This window comes from Saimiri boliviensis, chromosome 6 (genome assembly GCF_048565385.1).
Source record: "Saimiri boliviensis isolate mSaiBol1 chromosome 6, mSaiBol1.pri, whole genome shotgun sequence".
NCBI lineage: Eukaryota > Metazoa > Chordata > Mammalia > Primates > Cebidae > Saimiri > Saimiri boliviensis.
The window spans coordinates 22,697,981-22,717,922 of record NC_133454.1 but is presented as its reverse complement, the minus strand read 5'-3'; the positions used below and the strand labels follow the sequence as shown (position 1 = coordinate 22,717,922).

Below are 19,942 nucleotides of genomic sequence, written 5' to 3'. Positions count from 1 at the left end.
CTGCCCGCTTTGGATTGAGTATTTTCTCAGTCTTCCATCTCACCTCCGCTGTTGACTTATTAGCTGGGACTCAATTTTTAAGTTATCTTTTTAGTGGTTTCTCTAGGGTTTATAATACACCTATTTAACTTACTGCAGTCAAGGTAGATATTCTAACTTCAATTTACATATCAGGAAACTGGAATTCAGGGCAGTTAAATAATTTTTGCAACACGTCACAGCTTCAAAATGGTAGATCTTTCACTTAGTTCTTACATCATCCCAAATTGAGAACTATTTTTTTTTTAAAGGCATACCTTAGCCCAATTTATCAAGGACTCATAAACAGCTTGATCTGTGTGTCATAAACTCCTGAAGTACGATGCATGGGATGTATCCAATGAAATATTAGGATTTCATGGTGATAAAAGGGCGTTCATGGTCAAAGAAGTTTGAGAAATAGTGGGTAAATACGTTAAATAGTCCATCATTCCAGCACTTCCCAGATCTTATCATAAACTGGAATGTACTATGAAAATGTGATATGCTGGTGACCCTGACAAATATATTTGATGCTGGAACCTTTTTTCCAGAGTATTTTTTGAACTAGTGTTTCTTCAAATGGACTTTGGAAAATGCTGCTCTCAGAGAAAGTCAGTTTCCTGTCACCTTATGCCAGCTTCCTCAAGGAAGACTAAGTCTTGTTAGGTAGCCAGAGCACTTCATGGGGTCCCGCCCCCTGAGTGAGTCGTGAGCCTTACCTGTCATGAAGCACTTGATGTCCTGAGAGTTGCTGATGGGGTTGTTGTTTTTAAACATATAGAGGTTAAAAGGCATAATGTTGCTGCTACTAAGGTGCTTCCACAGCTCGTGGTCTGGGCTAGTCCAGCGTCCAGCCAGCACATCGTAATCTCGCCGGCCCATGTGGACAAGCTTGGTGAGTGGATCATAGAGGCCACCGTGGTAGCCTATGATGATTTGAAAGTTGGGGTTGGTGTCCATGTAGATCTCCCCGTAGGCTGTGTATAGGATCTGCTTGATCATCAAACCTGTTCCACTAAAGACAGCAAGAGGAGTCCCGATGTTGTCACAAGCTATGTAAAACTCATCACCGCTGCTCAGCTCCATGGCAAAGAGGTGTCCTTGCAAGTCATAGTAGAGGGAGGTGATCTCAGAGCTGGAGTGGTTGTAGAGGTGGGTGACCTTGGTGGGGCTGGTCAGGTCTGCATAGAAGAACTGCAGGTGGTGGCCGTGGCTGCTCTTGCTGGACACCCGTCGCCCCAGGCCGTCGTAGCGGTACCTGACACTCCAGCTGCCAGCCCGGTTGTAGGCCTTGATGAGTAGGCCGGCTGAATTGTACTCAAAGACATCACCACCCCGCTGCCTCAGGAAGCCATCCTCGTCCATCTTGTACTGCACGTCACCCAGCCGAGTGATGCGGTCACGGAGGTCGTACCGTAGTGGTGTGAGCCGTGCACTGTTCCCAGGGCTCAGTAAGTGCAGGTTCCCATTGAGGTCGTAGCTGTAGCGCCAGAGTGGTTTGTCATTGATGGAGACCGTCTGCAGCTGGCCATCAGCATCGTACTCATAGGAGTAGCGGGTGGTATTGGCGTAGGGTCCTACCTTCAGCTCCTTCTTCACTACTCGCCCCATGTTATCATACTGGACAGTCATCCAGTACATGAGTGAGCGGAAGATCTCATACTGCACCTCCTTCATCCTCCCATAGGCATCAAAATGCTTGGTGTGGGTCATAACAGCTGTGGTGATGATCTGGTTTATGTCGTAGTAGATGACACCAAACTTCCCAAACTGCTCTGTCTTGCCTGACACATCATCATAGCGATAGAGATCGATGGGCAGTGGGGTCTCGTTGATCACAGCCTGCATGCTGGTCACCCGGAAGCTGTTGTCATAGTTGTAGTCAAAACGGGCGTTGACCATGCCTTCCTCGGTGAAGCGGAAGATCTGCCGGTCGATCAGGGGCCCGATCTGACGGTAGCGGATGGTGCAGGTGAAGCCCTCGCTCTGCAGGTTGATGGTCTTCAGCATGCCTGCCGTCTCGTCATAGGTGAAGCTGACCTTGGTGGTGTCGTACAGCGTCTCCGCCAGCTTCGACAGTTTGCCATACTTGTATATCACCCTACGGCCGGTGCCCAGGTAGAAGGTGTGGAGGAGGTGCCCATCCTCAGTGAAGTCCTGTATGACTGAGGCATTGCCCTCAGGGGGCTGGTAGATGTTTCTGTAGTAGCCTACTGAGCGGATGGTCTCCAGCGTCTGCCGCGCCACGTTGGGCATCGTCACAGAAGAGAGGCGGTCATTCTTGTCGAACTCAAAGATATACTGCCTCTGGCTGTGTAGTAGCAGCACCACAGACTGGAGGGAGAGGAAAACCAAGAGATGAGAGGAGGGTGGTGAGGAGGAAGGGTAGGGCTACATACCTGAGACTTAAAGGGAAGGAATGAACATCCGGGAAGAATCTAGAGTTTCCATGGTTCTCTTGAGTTACGCTCCAACAGGAGCATAACTTTCCAACAGGAGTGCCACAGGATACTACAAACAGGTTACAGATGTGCTAAGATGAGGCTTTCTCTCAGCCTTTGGCCCTGGCAAGGCCTAGGCCTCCAGATACTCAGGCCACTTGCTGTCCTACGGTGAGTAGCCTCATGCGTTTGCCCCTTTGTGCAATACAGACCTGGTTACTTTCGTGTGTGGCGGGGCGTGAGGATGTTCGGGAAGCCTTGGCCTGAAATATGTACAGCAGTCTCCCTCCTGGCTTCCTTGCCCCAGACTTTTCAAACCAATCTTCCTACTCAGATAAGAATGAGCTCCCCCAAACACAGTCTGACAATTTCTTTTACAGGCTAAACAGCTCCTGCTGACTCCCTGTGGCTTACAGCATGAAGACTATTTTTGAGAAGGGCATTTAAGCTTTTGCACAATGACAGGTTGTATGCCTACTCTGGGGTAGGGCAAGCTGTGATGGGAATGGGAGAGCCTGGTTTCTAACAATGGATTTCTTGTTTGGCCCTTGGAAAGTTCTTCCCCTCTGTGGGTTTGGCTTTTCAGTATGCTGGATGGCCTCTAAGGTCTCTTAGCACTAGCACAGAACGTCACTTTTGGGGATACTCAGCCAGCACTGGGTAGGGGAGATTCACCTCAGAGCGAGCAAAGCCTAGGCCCTGGATGGGTGACCAGGGTCAGGAAATGAAGCAGGGATCTGGGTACTAGAACCGGGCATGCAGTGCACTTGTTCTCAGGAAAAGATCAGCAGATAACAGGCCTAGAGGCTTTATGCTGAAAAGCTACCATTTTCTCCAACTGGAGACCAACTTTTGATTTTGGGTCATTTCCGATTCATAGCCCCTGGGATGCAATGCGTTCTGACCTGTAGCAGAATAGATTTACTAAGGCCATGCCCAGCTCTTGAAGCTCAGGAGTAAGTGCCTCGTGCCTAAGTGCTGATTTCTAGGCTTCTGCCTGGTTCTCCATGAACGGATTGTATCATGTGCCCTAGACCTGGAAGCAGACCCTTGCCCTGGGTCTGAACCCTGAGTCCTGCTCTGCAAGTCCAGTGAGTGTTTGGGCCTCTACTCTTATCAGGCAGGTCTTTCATGTTCTCCTGCCCTGGGACCGCCACCTGCCATGTCACTACCATGGTCCATCCAGATACCTCTTGGGACCTCCTGCCCTCTGTGGCAGATTTTCCTGAACATTTCCTTTTGGAGAAATGGGTCAGATGTAGCCCACTGAGGTCACCAGGCTGGGCCTGGCCATGAATGACTGGCCTTCTGTATGGCATGGCCAGAGACGGAGGGAGACGGACACCTGCCTTCTCTAAGTATGTGTAGCTCCACGTTTTGCCATCAGCGAAGATCCTGGACGTGAGGCGGCCCGCCTGGTCGTACTCCATTCTTTCAGACATGATGCCTCTCTGGATGCCAGCAATGTGACCCCCAGGGGAGTATGTCACATTGACACCATTCAGCCTGCTGCTGGGTGACCAGAGGCTGGGCCGCCCTGCCTGGTCGTACAGGATCCGAAGGGTGAACTTGCGGTGGTCATCATAGATCTTCTCTGTGCGTGTTACGCGGTCAAAGTCCAGAGACAGGAGATTTCGGTTGTGAACCTGGAGAAAGGGTAGGAAGAGAAAATTAATCTGGACCATGAGAAGTTTGGTCTGATGGTCCATGTGGCTCTCAGCTCTGCTGGGAAGCTCTTGAGTAGAGGCAGGGGCACAGGTCGTGTGCAGCAACAGACATGGGTTTGAGTCCTGGCTCTGTCATTTTTCAGCTCTGTGAAGTTTCCTCACCTATAAAATGGGAACAATAATGCACAGGGCTGCTGTGAGGATGAAGACGGTACGTACGTTGTGCAAACAGTAGCTGTGACCAAAGAGGATCTGCATGTTTTCTAATGTGATTCTTCTAATGAGGGCACATTTTAAAAGGCAGATCCTCCCTGCTGAAAAGAGACCCATGACGTGAGCCCAGCAAATAAATGATCCATCTATTCCACACCAGACACCGAGGAGACCAAAGCCCAGGGAAGTGAAGGGATTTACTCCAAATCACAGGGCTGGTGAGTGACGGAGTCTGGACTTGACTTTCACCCCTGCAACGTGACACCAAACACTCAGTGGTCCTCTGGGCAATTCCAGCCTTCTGGGGGCTCTGGACTTCCCAGCTCCTCTGGGGTGTCTCCTGCCTTGCCACTGTAATTAGGGCTTCTTGACTGCCACAGTCAGTACCCAAGACATCTTCTTCCCAGAGGTGCTGGGAGGCAGTGAGTGTTTGACACTGGGGTGGCTCTTCTGGCTGTGGGCTGAATGGGGACACAGTCCTAGCTCTGAGGCACTTTGTGCCAGCCTTCAGGATAGGGAGTGCCTTGTATAAACTCTACCTGGGCTGCTGGGTCAGCACACAGTTGAGTTTCCTTTCAGAGTCAGACACAGGGCTCCCACAGACATAGCGGTAAGTCAGAGTTCTTATATTTTAATAAAGAAATATACTTCAGGGCCTGTTTCTATATTTGGATCTGCCCTGTAGGCATTGGCTGCCCCTGAAACACTGCCAGGTATTCTGGAGCTAAAATAATGGTTCCTGCTAATTGGTATCTGGCCTGATGGGACATCTGTCTCTTATGGCACATTTCCTGTCTCTTCCACTAGTCACTGCCTAAGTAGTAAGGAAGGAGTAAGTAGTAGGAAGGAAGTAGTAAGGAAGACCCAAGAGGAAAGCAGATAATTAGGTCACATGATGCAAAATGGCATGTGTGGACCGAGGCAATGAAAGGCCCTCTGGGGCTCTGTGTGGTTAAAAAAACGGGTCCAGGTCTAGGAATGAAGGCCAGGATTCTAGCTACAAACTTTGTGACCAACTTTTCTATTGACCTTGAGATCTCTGAGTCTCAATTTCTTACTCTGTGTAACAAGAGTCGTTGTGAAGGTTGAAGAAACTTAGTAACTATCAGTGGAGTGCTAGGCACATAGAAGATACTGAAGAAATGGCTGGAACTATTTCCGTTAAATGACAGCAAACAATCATGGTCATATCCCAGGAAGGTGAGATGTGTGTGTCTTACCCTTCTCCCATAGAAATTCTAAGGCCTTGAAAATAAAGATTTATAATGAAGATGCTGACTTTAGCAGTGAATGGCCTGGTTATAATAAGGTTCCCTTCCCTGGGGTAATCAAACACAATTGCAGAAGCAAAAGCAGTGTGGCAGATGATTCCCGTGAAAAATCAGAGGCGCTGGAGGCTGAAGCTGTGTTCTTTGCAGAGAGGGCACAGGAAGATACAGGGCTGTGCCACCAACAATGACAGAGGCATTTTTTAAGTATCTTTTGGAAGGTTCCCTTATAACTCCCTCAGGGTGGTGCCACCCAGCCAGCCAGCTGCCCCCCTTTACCCCTAGAGGATCTCTAGTGAAGGGGAGCTGTACCTTTTTGGAAAAATTAATAAAATTAAATTAAACAGCTCACTGGGGAGCCGCCTAATGCATCCTGTGCTTGGCAGTGGTAGCAATGAGATTGTTGCACCTCTTTCTTTATTAAAAAAGTTCCCAGTTTTATAAAAGGTGAGCTCCATTATGGGGAGGCACACCCGGCAGACATTCTAATTCCACCTGCCACCACTGTGGGTGGCCATTTATTTGGGAGGACACGTAGACGTGGCCACCCAACTACAGCACCATCGATCTCAGGCTGGGAGAGGGACCAATTAAAGCCTGGGAAACTTTTGGTCCAGTTCCCACAGCAGAGAGGAAGTCCTAATCATGCTAATCGCTGCCATTTATTGAGCACCTGGAGTCTACAGCACTGGGCTAGGTGCGCTGAATGTATTATCTTGTTTCTGCGGAGGCACCCGAGGCTCAGAGAAGCTGCTCAAGGCTCCACATGGCACAGGCAGGAATCAAACCCAGGTCAAACTTCCCACTGAGGACACTGCCTCACTTAGAAGTGCATGCAGGGCTCTATGGTAATTCAGACGAGGAGGTGACGTGGGTGAGGAGGGTCGGGGGGCAGGCGGGGGCTCAGTGAGGCCGCAGAGGACAAAGACAGGTAGGCCTTCCTCAGGGAACTAGTGCGAGGCTGTTTCCCATAGTGGATAGTCACTAGACCTCTTGGCTGTTGAGGGAACAAACGAAGCCTGGTTTTCTGGGTTCTAGTTGTATGATATTGGGTAAGTCACTTAATGTTTCTGTAGCCACCGGGGGCCTATTTTCTAGTCTTTTTTTGAGACTGTCTTGCTCCGTCGCCCAAGCTGGAGTGCAGTGGCGCCATCTCGGCTCACTGCAACCTCTGCCTCCCAGGTTCAAGCAATTCTCCTGCCTCAGCCTCTTGAGTATGTGGGATTACTGGTGCCTGCTACCATACCCAGCTGATTTTTTGTGTTTTTAGTATAGATGGGGTTTCATCATGTTGGCCACGCTGGTTTCAAACTCCTGATTTCAAGCAACCTGCCTGCCTCAGCCTCCCAAAGTGCTGGATTACAGGTATGAGCCACTGTACCCGGTCTATTTTCTAGTCTTTACCACCACCTCGCCATGTGACTCTGGAGAAATTGTTTACTCTTTCTGGACGTCAGTTGTGTCATTTGTAAAACAGGGGCTTCAGCGAACTTTCTTTGCTGAAGGGCAGGGGACCTAAGAGACACTGAGCTGTGTTGCTATGAGGTCGCTTCTGGAATGTTAGGAACATGTAGCTCAATTCTGTAGCTGGTTTCAGCTCAGCAGGTATCACCTGACCACCCATGGTCTGTAAGGTGCTGTGTTGAAAGCCACAGCTAGTTCATTAACTTTCTCTCTGCCCATCACCTGCCTTTCTCAAGCTGGAGGGAAAAGAAGCTGGCCACTCAGGGATGTGAGGCAGACAAGGAGCTGGTTCAGGGCATCCACATACTCAAAAACACTCTGAATGTCAGGCCATGATGCCGGCCCCAGCAGTGATGGTTTGGGTGAGGTCATTTTGCTCATTTAGGATGGGTAACTCTATCTGGAACTAGTGGAGAATGTAGCTTAGGTTCAAAGTAGCTGAACTGAATTTTGGGACATGTTAGCAATAGTAATAATAATAATAATAAATAATAGCAATAACAACACTAAGAGTAGCTATTTGACCACTTGCTGGAGTCAGACTCGAAAATGCTTAATTATATTACTTCCAATCCTTATAGTGACTTTTAAAATTTGTCTTGTTCTCCCCATTTTATAGATGATGAAATTGAGGCTCTAAGATTACTAATCGGCCCAAACTCACTCAGGGAATAATAGAAACTGGAAATTCAACTCAGACCCGTGTAACACCAAAGCCAGAAATCTTTCCACAAGTAAAAACTAAAAAGACATACAAGGGCCTCTGATCACATATGGTTCCCTGCTTTAGTTCTCTCCTTTTGCAGGTGAGTAAACTGTGGTCCCAGGGAATTTCAAGAACACAGCCCAGTTCTCCAGATTCACCCTCCTCCTCTCCCGCTAGGACGCAGCCGCCTCCAGAGGCCTTGCTCACCCGCAGCCGGCGCCCGAAGACAGTGACCTGGCCCCGAGCCTGCTCCTTGCGCTGCCTCCACTCCACCAGGTTGAGGCCATTGTCAATGGGCAGTGTGACATTCCTCTTGCCCACGGTGGGGTTGACAGTGCCAGCCAGTAAGTGGGGCTCCGTCTGCAGTGCCACCTCCATGCCGTTAGCCAGCAGCAGCCGCAGGGAGCCATCGGCCCCGATGTAGTAGCTGTTCCGGACTTGGTCTGCAGGAGAGGACAGACACACACTGCTCAGAAGGAACGGAGGTGGAGGGAGGTGTGTGGACAGCAGAGGCGGCGGCGGGGACTTTCAAGGATGCTTTTCCTAACTCTGAAAGCAATATGTCATCACTGAAGAAAACGAGGAAAATACATGGAGAAGACCATCCAGAATCTCAGTATCCAAAGAAAACCACTGTAAATGTTTCATATATTTGTAGATTTTAAGAAATTTCCAAACGCCCTTACAGTTTAAAATAGATGAGTTTTAAAACAGAGTTTTCAGTGATCACTGCATTATGTCACTGATTATTTTTCATGAATATTTTTCTTAATGACCATTCAATATTCTACTATATGAAAATACTACAAGTTATTTAACCAAGCCTCAAATAGATATTCAATTTGATTCCAGTTTTCCACAATATGGTTTCCAGTTACACCACTGCATATAAATATAGTTTAAACATTATGCTAAATGAAAAAAGTCAGATGTAAAAGGCTACAAATTGTCTGACCCCACTTACATGAACTGTCCAGAATAGGCAATGATCTTCAGAGACAGTGGTTGCCAAAGGCTGAGGGGCAGGGGGAATGAAGAGTGGCTGCTAATGGGTTTGGGATTTCTCTTTGGGGTGATAAATATGTCACAGACATATGACAATGATTTAAATATAGATATGATTTTAAATTTGAAATTTGATTTAAAACATTTTTACTTAGATTTCTTTTTTTTTTTTTTTTGAGACGGAGTTTCGCTCTTGTTACCCAGGCTGGAGTGCAATGGCGCGATCTCGGCTCACCGCAACCTCCGCCTCCTGGGTTCAGGTAATTCTCCTGACTCAGCCTCCTAAGTAGCTCAGATTACAGGCATGTGCCACCATGCCCAGCTACTTTTTTTTTGTATTTTTAGTAGAGACGGGGTTTCACCATATTGATCGGGACGGTCTCGATCTCTTGACCTCGTGATCCACCCGCCTCGGCCTCCCAAAGTGCTGGGATTACAGGCTTGAGCCACCGCGCCCGGCAGTTTACTTAGATTTTTAACTAAAGGAAACTTCTGGTGAAAAAAGTAAATTTCAGCTGTCAAATGCATATAGAGTCGCTTTCTACAGATGAAACTACGGTCTCTGGGTTTGCGCTACACTCTCCTGTCTCTGGCCCTTCCTTGGCTGTTTCCTCTGCACCGCACCCCTCTTCGCTAAGTGCTGGCTTCAGACTCCCCCCAGGCTCTGCTAAAATGTCATCTCTTACCAGAAGCTTCCCCTGTTCCACTGGCCAGAATGTATGACTCCCTGTCCTGTACACCCCTCAGCCTCTCCATGGGCTTCCTCAGTGGTCTTGCAGCTGAGGCGTGTGAATCACTGCTCCGTTAATGAACACATTCTCCAATATTTGAGTGCGTGCTGTGAGAGGCCCTATGGCACAGAGATTAAGAGCTTGGCTTTGGAGCCAGGCTACTTCGGCTCAGGTTACAGCTCTGCTGCTGCCTTGCTGTAAGACCTTGGCCAAGTTCTTAACCTTCCATGCCTCTGGTGCTTCATCAGTACACTGGGACAATAATTGTACCCTGCCTTGCAGGATGCTCGGAGGGTTGAGTGAGATCATGAACATGAAGAACTGAGAACTGTACTTGGCATATAGTGTTATATAATTGTTAGCTGTCACTGGTTTTATGTGCCTGGCACTGTGCTAGCCACTGTCGTGTGTGTTTCTTGTCCCTCCTGTATCTCCACCATCCCGTTTTTTTTCTCTCTCTCTCACACATATATACACAGACACACACTCACACACACACACACACACACACATCAGGGTGAACTTCTCTAGTCCTGATCACGGCCCTGCAATAGGGCCTCCTTGCTTTTAGATTGGCAGTCAAGGGATTAGGTTCTATAGAGCCTGTTTGTCTGGGTCCAAATACCCGATTAGGTGCATGACTTGGGCAAGCTACTTAACCTCTCGGTGCCTCTCACTTCCTTCATTCAGAAAAGGGAGACAGTAGTAACTACCTCCTAGGCGTATGGTGTAATGTATGAGGTGCCTTATGAGGTATTGCTTAATAGGACAATGTAAGATGCTGAGAATATGCTTTGTAGTTAATAAGTGCTCCAAAAATGTTAGCTATCATCATCATTAGGATTGTATATGCTCTGTAAATCTTTGCTGGATGAAACCGGTAAGTTCCAGGCTATGCCAAGCACTAAAGATAGTTACTAATCAATAGTTTCATGGGAAAGCCTCACTGAATCTTTTCTGCTAGAACGGCAATAGGCTCCCCTTTCTCTTACTCCCTTCCTTTTCCATCTTTCTCTCTCACACACGCAACATTCTACAATCTGCCTCAAACTTGCTATGCATTATTCACTGACAATCTCTATTTTTCTTCTTTTAAACACTGAAAAAGCCAGTGTTGATTTTTCCTTTAAAGCTGCTCCTTGCTGAATCCACATATGTCCATTAATGGTGACTTGGAGGGAACAGCATCTGTACAGGCCCATCTCAGATGATCCCATTTAATGTGGGCTGTGACTTCCCAAGGCCGCTGCTCATTAGCAGCCACTGCTTATTACTTCCCACAGTTTAGACAGAAGATGAAACTGAAAGATCTTTTCACAAAGACTCTAGTGAGGCAGTTGCAAAACTGAGCCTGGTACTCAAGAAGGAAACAGCTTGGCAGAGTTACCAAAGAGGAAAAACAGGTACCGTGTTTCCTGGATTCCAAGAAGTGCTTTTTCTTTTCACATTTTAATGGTTTTCTGAAATTGGAATGTGTCCATGAATGCCTTTTGAGCAGTGCGACTTTTTTCCCTCTGCCTAAAAAGTTGTTATTAAATTGATGTTACATTTTAAAACTGAGGAATGTGGCACTTGCAAATTTTAAAAAGTTGCCCAAATATAAAAAAGCCTGCATGAACCTTTGAGAAAAATATTCACAACCAGTTTAGCAGTATGGAATGGATGGATACTTCTTAATCACAGGGAAGAAAACAGGCCTGAAGGACAAGATGTCAGAGTAATTGGTGGTCCCTGGTCAGGCAAGATCTTGGCTGCTTCAGAAGCTATACCTTCTCTTGGTAATAATCCAGTCAGAGCACCAATCCCTGGGGTTTGTCCCAACCCACTTGTGATATGATGATTCTATATCCACAGTTTCCGGCTCGTAACTACTAAAGCCCTTGTTACAGTCTTTTGTTACAATGTTGAGGCACTTCAAGACCCAGAAGCAGGCCTTAGGAAACCATCTCTCTCCCTTTCTCTCTGACCTTCTGCCCTCCTTTCCACCGCAGGACTCTAATCTGACTGTGGGTCATAAGACCCACATTTCAGAGGGGATCCTGCCTCATACCCTGGAGGAAGGAAAGAATGCTGCACAGAGAGGCCAAGAAGAATCTGAAGAGACAGGCCTTGCCGGGTTTAGATCTTACCAATTTTGTCCAATCACATTTCCACATGGTTGTCAAACACACCTATCCAAGGAAGCCTCCGTAAAAGGCCCAAGAAGACGGGGTTTGGGGAGCTTGCAGACAGCTGAACACATGGAGGTCATGGAGGGGTGAGGGAGACGCGCCTGTGGAGGGTGTGACAGCTCCGTACCCCTTACCCTCTATCTTGCCCTACATATCTCTTCATCGATATCCTTGGTAAGGTCCTTTAGAATCAACTGGTAATGTAAGTATTTCTCTAGTTCTGTGAGTTGTTCCAGTAAATTAACTGAACTCCAAGAAGCAGTCATGAAAAACCTTAAGTAGAAGCCAGTCAGATGGAGGTTGCAGAGGCCCAGACTTGCGGCTGGTGTCTGAAGCGTAGAGGAGGCCGGGCAGTTTTGGGGACTGAGCCCTCAACCTGTGGGATCTGAGGCTATCTCCAGGCAGTTAGGTTGAAATTGAATTGAGGGACACCCAGCTGTTGTCCACTGCCGAGCTGATTGCTTGCTTGGTGGTGAGGAGAACCCCACCCCTGCCTACATTTGGTCACAGAAGTCTTCTGTTGATGACTGTTGTGTGAGAGCAGAGGAAACGTTGAGTTTTCCTCAAAAACCACAGTTAAAGGTGCTTGGTGGAGAAGGAATCCCCCTGTGTGGTTTCTTTCTTTAAGAACCTTTATTGTTCTTGGAACTCTTTGAAAGGCAAAGGACTAAATTTGGGAATAAAAGTCGTTGTAAGAATATACAGATATTTATTTTCTTATGGTAAGTTAAATTGCTTGCTAATTAATTAATTACTTAATGAATCCAACAGTACTGCTTATTGAGCAAATACTATGTGCTTGGCTCATGCTAGTCACGACACTGTCTAGAGAGATCATATGAGCAGCCCTGTGGGGCAGGTACTAAAATTCAGCCCCATTTCCCAGACCCAGAGACCAAGGCTCACGGAAGAAGAGTGACTCCAGCAAGTTCCCACAGGCAGGAAGTGGCATGGCAGGCACAGGGCTCCGAACTGTCCACCCAGACCCCCTGCTCTTCTCATTGCTCCACCCCATTCCACACAGCTTCCACTTGCTTTCTTTTTCAGGAAAAGAAACCAAGGGGCACGGTGGGCGATGTGGTGGCAGAGTCAGCACTAGAACTTGCGCCTCTGACTCTTAGTCTAGGCTCCTTTCGCTGCTTTGTGTGAAAGCCTTTGGGAGTACAAGGAGCCATACAGTCGGCAGGAAAAAAATCAGGCAGAGCTTTCCCTGGCGATGGCTTCTTTCTTTTCAAGCTTACTAAAGCCTACAAAGCTGCAAGCCCGCCTGGGTCACCATATCCGATGGGAATAACTGAGGCAGATAACTCACAGCAAGATTTCATCGTCGTGAAATCTTTCTACATGAAGCTAAAAGAGCAACCCGTAACAGGACGATCTGAAGATGCAGAGAAGAAGGGTCTCTTTTCTACGAAATTCCAGAAGAGGGACAAACCTTCTCACCTGGGCTTCAGGAAGGACTTCTTCATAATCAAATCCCTTTCATAATTACATGTAATTATCCTTGTCCTTTGTCCTCACCTACGCCAGTGTGAATGTGTCTGTTAATCTGGGAGTCATTAGGATGGCAAATAGTGAGGTCACCTGGATTAGCAGCTCATGAATTCTCTACCGCTTGTTCTGATGATAACAGGAGAGGACAATAAAATATTATTCTGAAACTTCTGAGAGAGAATTTTACTTGACTCAGGGCTGGTATGTTTTGCACATTAGGTGATAATACACAGAGTCGCAATGCTTTCCTGCTCTTGGGCAGCTCCAGCAGTAGCTTGTTTCTTGTGCCATCCTCCTCCAAAGGGGTCTCCCCACCCCTCTGCCTCAAAGTCCCCTGGTTCCCACCTGACTTACCTTGCAGCAGTGTGTAGAAGGCACCTGAGGCAGACAGGTTGGTGGTTATGGTGACATCATCCTTGCTGGAGGTCTCTACCTGGACATGCACTGAACTGTCTGTATCACTTCGGAAACTGCTCACCTGGCCAGTAGGGAAGGTCACATTTGTCAGGCGGCCAAAGCTGTCGTACCTGGAAACCAAGGGGTGGCACTGAGTAGTAGAAATATAATGGTGCTCTAGCTGGAACGTGGTGCATTCTACCTCATGCCATGGTTTTGCTGTGCTCTGCTTTCCTTTCTGGTTGGATATATTCCCATGTCTCCCACATCTCTTGCACAGGACCTGGTACAGAGATTTCAGGATGCGACTCCACCTGCTGATATCCAGCTGCAGGAAAACGACTGACCCATCTGAGTCTCCCTTCCCTAACCCAGACAGTGGAGATGATACCACTGACCTGCCTACTGCCCAGGAGTGCAGCTATACACTGGAATTCAATTGTGAAGGGGTGAGGTGATGGTGGTCATAATGCGATGGCTGACCCAGAATCTTAGAACTGGAGGACTCCTCAGAAATGATGTAGTCAAGCTTGATGCCTGAATACCTTCTGAAAAGCCTGCAAGAACTGGTTACACAGGTTTTTCCTGAAAAACACTAGAAATGGGAGCTACTACCCAGGGCTTTCTACAAATTCTGAGGAAAGGGGATTCTGAATTCAAACCAGGACTCAGCCTAGATAAATGTTGTCTTGCAACACCTTCCATTTAGATTTTACATCTGGCACTAAGCATTTTTGTATCTGCAACTCTTAGAACCCCATAGCTTTGCTCAGGCATGGTCTTTCTAAAGCTTCGTAATTGAATTTTAATACTCTTTACTATTCTCCTGATAATAATAAAAGAAATACCTACCATTATTGAACACCTCCAATATATGAGGCACGGTGCTAGTTGCTTTTCATGCATTTTCATGTAATCCTCATTTAATACATTTTTCATGTAATCCTCATTTAATCCTAGTCTAAAAGGTATGTATTATCTCCTTTCTGGAGGATCAGAAATTGAGGCTTGGAAAAGTGAAGTCACCTGCTCAAGGTCATACAGCTAATTAAGTGTGGGAAGAATAAAAATTCAAACTCAGATCTATTTGCTTCCAAACTGCCACCTGCCTCTCTGTCTTCAATGAACACTTCTGTACCATCCATTTGCAAGTATTCATCACATGCACTCCTCCTGGCAGGAGTGGGCTATTAACATTTTAATTATTGTTTTTAATTAGGGGAGGCTGAAGTGTAGACAGGCAGGCTTAAATAACCTTTTTGCATTTGTGTGTGAATGGGGACACACTTCTTCCTCTACACAGCAATATTCCTGACTTCCAGGACATGATTGCCCTTGTGTACTTTGGGTCTCCCTACTGGCCTTTTTTTTTTTTTTTTTTTTTTTAACTCTTTTGTTTTTACTTCTTGCGTAAAGCTGGCCCCTGCATTCTTGTGAAGGTTTTCACAATGGGGAAATAAAAATTCAGAGAGTTCAGATCTGTCCAGGCTCTTCCTTCAGGTGGGCCTGGCTTCTTGCTGGGATTCCTGGGTCTGTAGTTTCTACGGTTTCAGAGAAGACTTGGTGGCTGAGATTAGGCAGGCCTTTGCTTAGGAATTCTCTGCCCAGGGTCAGACTTGGGTGCTCCAGTACAGACTCTGTCATTTGCCAACTGTTTCCGTGCCTGCGCCTGGCACAGATCACAGCACTCTACACTGAATCTAACAGTCCCTGGCACACTCTGCCACAGAGGAGGTATTGGTAGAGATCTTCTGAATAAATCACCCCTGTTTTGGGCTTAAGACCAATTCTGGGGGAGGGGCCAGTGGCCTTCAGGGAAGTTGGATGCTTCTGCAGCTGAGGCCTTTCCAGGATGGCAGGCAGTGCTGTGGCCTCGACTACACTCCGTGGGCAGGGCTGCAGGCAAGGCTGTGGCTCTATCAGAGGCTTTCCTGTAGGTGTTTAGAGGGCTTCAAAAACCTACGTCCTGCCATGGTTTCTCCTTTCTCTTCCTAGTACTGAGTCAGGCTCTTCCAGGAAAAGGTCAGTCTGGCCTAGCGGAGGCTGAAACCTGGACTGGGTGGTCAAAGGGGTGGAGTGCCCCACAGAGCTAAGTGAGCGGTAGTTCTGAGATGGTGGCTAGGAAGGAGGGCATCTTAGGTAAAGATCTGAGATGCACGTCGCAAGGCTTCTATCACACTGAGACCCTCTCAGAGCTCTGCTCCCTTCAACGCTAACAGAGGCTGGGGTTCTTCTTAAACCTTTGTGGACACTGGAAAATTTGAAATAGAAAGGAAACATACAAAAATATTGACTGGTTATTTCCAGGAGGTAGAATTACAGGTGATTTTAATTGCTTATTTATAGATATGCATCCATGATTTTTAAATAATAAACATGGATTATTTTCATAATCAGGAAATTGTGACAAGCCAGATAAAACCACATGTAAGAGCTCATGAGCATAGCCATCCTGGGGAGGCAGATGCCTTAAATTCCAGGCTATGCATAGGAGAGTCTCCACTTGCGGGGCAAGCTGTCAATAACAATTTCTAGGCTTTTTTAGCAAAATATTACTAGGGTACTCCAAGTTTTTGAGCTAAAAATCAAGACCCCCCCCAAAAAAAAACTGGTTTTTCCCTGGTCATCTTAACTCTATCTGTGATTCATGATTAAGCTGGGTCCAGTCAGATCCTGAGTCATCTTTTAAATCAACAGGAAGATTCATTTAGTCCAGCAGTTTAATGGGATAGGGATGCTGTTCTAGGCTGATTCTCCGAACACCTGTAAGCCCTGTATATACTCTCTATTAAAATAAGACTATTCACTCAGACTGTCTACTTTCCCAACTTAACCACATGAAAAAGATTTTATAATACCATGCAAGACACTGCAAAGACAGCTGTGGAATCTTACAGATAAGAACTGACAGATTGTTAAGTAGGGGTCAGATGTCACTTTGACATCACTTCTACCACAGCCTCGCTCAAATGCCACCTCAAAAAGCTTTCCCTGGTTTCTCCTGTCCCTTCTCTGAGTGATATCCTGTACACAACTCTAACCCGGAATGCCTCCCCTGCACACAGTGTTGATGTACACATTGTCCCCCTCTTTGGACTGTAAGTGCTTGAGGTCAGAACAGATCTGTGGAGTCTGTGGACTGACGCCACCTGGATTCTGCCACCTGCCAGCAGCGTGACCCTGGAAGACCGACTCTCAGTTCATCTCTGCTTCACCAGCAATGGAACTGGCATAGACAAGACAGGCAGGCAATGTTAGCTGAACAAATACATGAATGCAGGATTGGATGTGCGAGGCCTCTTTCCTACTTTGTGGGAGAGGAGGCACCATGATTCATTCACACATTCCCTCCTACAGGACTCGGCACAAGCCGGACACACAGTAGGTACATGATAAACACTTGCTGAATGCCAAAATATGCCAAAATATGATACTCTTGCTACCACAGAGTATCATTTAGTGAGAGTATCATTCCACTCTCACTAAATGAAACTCTGGCAATCTCCCTAGGCATCTCCCAGAGTTTTAGTCTTGAAGACAGAAAGAGGCTTTGTATAAAGGCAGACAATTGCAATTATTATTGAAGGTAGCATGTAATGCATAATTAAACTGAGCCTGAAGAAAATACAATGAAAAGGTCCTATGCCTTCAAGATCTGGTTTTCGTTTTATATTAGATGGTCAAAAACCAGTAATTTCCACTCTTCACATTTTCCATGAGAAGGAATGACTGTCTTAATTAAATGAACATCAAATAGAGCAACCAATTTATAAAATTTTCTTGTCTCCTATTCATTCATTTTAGTACCTTCCAGAGTTTGAGAAATGACCTGGATCTCTTTGCTGCTGGATCGATATCTGTGATTATCCGACCAGAACTGCTTCTTCTGACTCTGTAGGGGAAGAAGTAGGGTTACCCATCCTCTGGGCCCTGCATACCTTGCCCTGTGGGCCACCTTTACAGAACCCTTTCTTCTCCACCACAGAGCTGCCAAGAGCTGCCCCAGCAAAGTGCAGGGACCTGGAAGGGGCAGTTCTCTGAACTCTCTGGGCTCCAAGTGGCTGCTTCAAGTCCTGGCCCCATGATTGGGTGGCATCTGGACAATGGCTTAGTTACATCTGTGTCGGCTTTCATTATGGGAACCCACAAAGCACTGGCAAATTTTCTTTCTTTCTAACCAAGAGGAATGAAATAAATAGTTTTTTGAAAAGGTCTCTGGAGCCAGATGGTCTCGGCTTTGAATCCTGGCTCTACACTTGCCAGTAATGTGATCTGGAGGACAGGCACTTGGTTCTGTGTTCCTCCCAACCATCAAGTCTCCACCACAAATGATATAATTTCAGGCAGGCTATATATTATAACCTTGGTGAGCTTCTGTTTTCCCTTCTATAAATGGAGATAATAATCCTATTTCATAGAGACACATGAAGATCAAAAGAGGTAACATATTTAAAATGAAAGGCAAACTTATTCCCAGGGCCCCAGGACCCCAGGACCCCAGGAGATTGCCCTCAGTGGAATGTTAATTCCCTGAGGTCAGGGACTTCATTTGGTCCCTGTTGTATCCCCGTAATGCAGAGTGTCTGGCATACAGTATGTGCTTCCTGATGTCAATGAATGTTGGCTGCATGACCTGGCTCCTTCCTGCCTTTCTTTCTGACTTCACCCGGAACCTCACTCCTCCACATGTCATTGATCTCCCTGTATCTGCTTCTGGTCCCCAAACATGCCAAAGTCAGTGCACGCTGGGGTACTCATGCTTCCTGCTCCCTCTGCAGAAACGCTCTTCCCTCCAGTGTTGGTATGGCTCATCCTGTCATCATTCATGTTTCAGATCAAATGGTATCACTTCCGTGAGGTCTTCCCTGACCACTGCTTCTACGACAGATAAGGCCCCCCAATGTCTGTATCATATTTTCTTATTGATCTCACTATACTTATTATGTATTTGTTCTTTGTTGTTTGTCTTCTCCTAATATAAGTTCCATGAGGACAGGGACCTTATCTGGATTCTTAGTGCCCAGAGGAGTACCCAGCAGGTGGACAGTACTTGGTACATGTTTATTTAATGAATGAATATGTAAGTAAATAATAGATATTGTTGATTCAAGACGTGGACTGACGGCAAGTAAGAACTTCATTTGCTTTAGCTTTCCTTGTCCAAATGAGGAGGGAAAAGGTGCTAATATTCACATGGTACCTTTTAGGTATCAAGCACCAGGCTCATCATCATCTTTTGATAGAGGCATTATTATTATCATCATTTCACAAATGGTGAAGAGTAGGCTCAGACAGGATAAGTAACTTGCCTAAGATCACACAGCTGGTAGAGGAGGAATAGAAATTCAAAGTCAGGTCTTCTAATCTTAAAGAATCTGTTTTTCGGCCGGGCGCGGTGGCTCAAGCCTGTAATCCCAGCACTTTGGGAGGCCGAGGCGGGTGGATCACGAGGTCGAGAGATCAAGACCATCCTGGGCAACATGGTGAAACCCCGTCTCTACTAAAAATACAAAAACTAGCTGGGCGTGGTGGCACATGCCTGTAATCCCAGCTACTCAGGAGGCTGAGGCAGGAGAATTGCCTGAACCCAGGAGGTGGAGGTTGCGGTGAGCCGAGATCGCGCCATTGCACTCCAGCCTGGGTAACGAGCGAAACTCCGTCTCAAAAAAAAAAAAAAAGAATCTGTTTTTTTCCACCAAGTTTTCCTGTAAAAATGAAGCTGTTTCAAATAAAAACCTTGGGGTTCGTCACTGTGCTATAGAAAATATTGTTTTTGCAAGTCTCAAGTGGTCAAGAAGACTGACAGTTTTTTTTTTTTTTTTCAGGAGGCTTTGCTTGCTACCCCAGCAATTGACTTTGCAGCAATGCCAAGTTCCCATTTGAAGGGTATGATAGGGATGGCCGGATGATTGGCTTTTCATTATTTCCTCCCACTGACTTTTTTTTTTCACTCCATTTATCCAAAGCATCTTTGGAGCACAGTGAAAGAAAACACTTAAAAGATTCATATAGGCCAGGCACAGTGGCTCATGCCTATAATCCCACCACTTTGGGAGGCTGAGGCAGGCAGATCACATGAGGTCAGGAGTTCAAGACCAGACTGGCCAACATGGTGAAACTCCATCTCTACTAAAAATACAAAAATTAGCCAGGTACAGTGGCAGGCACCTGTAATCCAAGCTACTCGGGAGGCTGAGGCAGGACAATTGATTGAACACAGGAGGCAGAGGTTGCGGTGAGCTGAGAACGTGTCATTGCACTCCAGCCTGGGCGACAAAGTGAGACTCTGTCTCAAAAAAACAAACAAAAAAAAGATTATACAGTTGCTGTGAACTTGGATCTCAGAAGGATTGCTAAAGGGCATC

At 46.6% G+C, this 19,942-nt stretch overlaps 1 protein-coding gene across 5 annotated transcripts in view; it reads right to left on the bottom strand.

The window, feature by feature from the left end:
* TENM4 (teneurin transmembrane protein 4) overlaps window positions 1–19,942 on the bottom strand; it is a 3,045,593-nt gene that overhangs the window by 14,338 nt on the left and 3,011,313 nt on the right. For all 5 annotated transcript variants that reach the window (XM_074400388.1, XM_074400391.1, XM_074400392.1 and 2 more), the window contains 4 exons: window positions 13,536–13,708; window positions 7,988–8,223; window positions 3,812–4,108; window positions 741–2,355 (listed from right to left, as the gene is read on the bottom strand). In XM_074400388.1, the coding sequence (XP_074256489.1) occupies window positions 741–2,355; window positions 3,812–4,108; window positions 7,988–8,223; window positions 13,536–13,708 (2,321 nt within the window). The remainder of the gene's footprint in view (window positions 1–740; window positions 2,356–3,811; window positions 4,109–7,987; window positions 8,224–13,535; window positions 13,709–19,942) is intronic.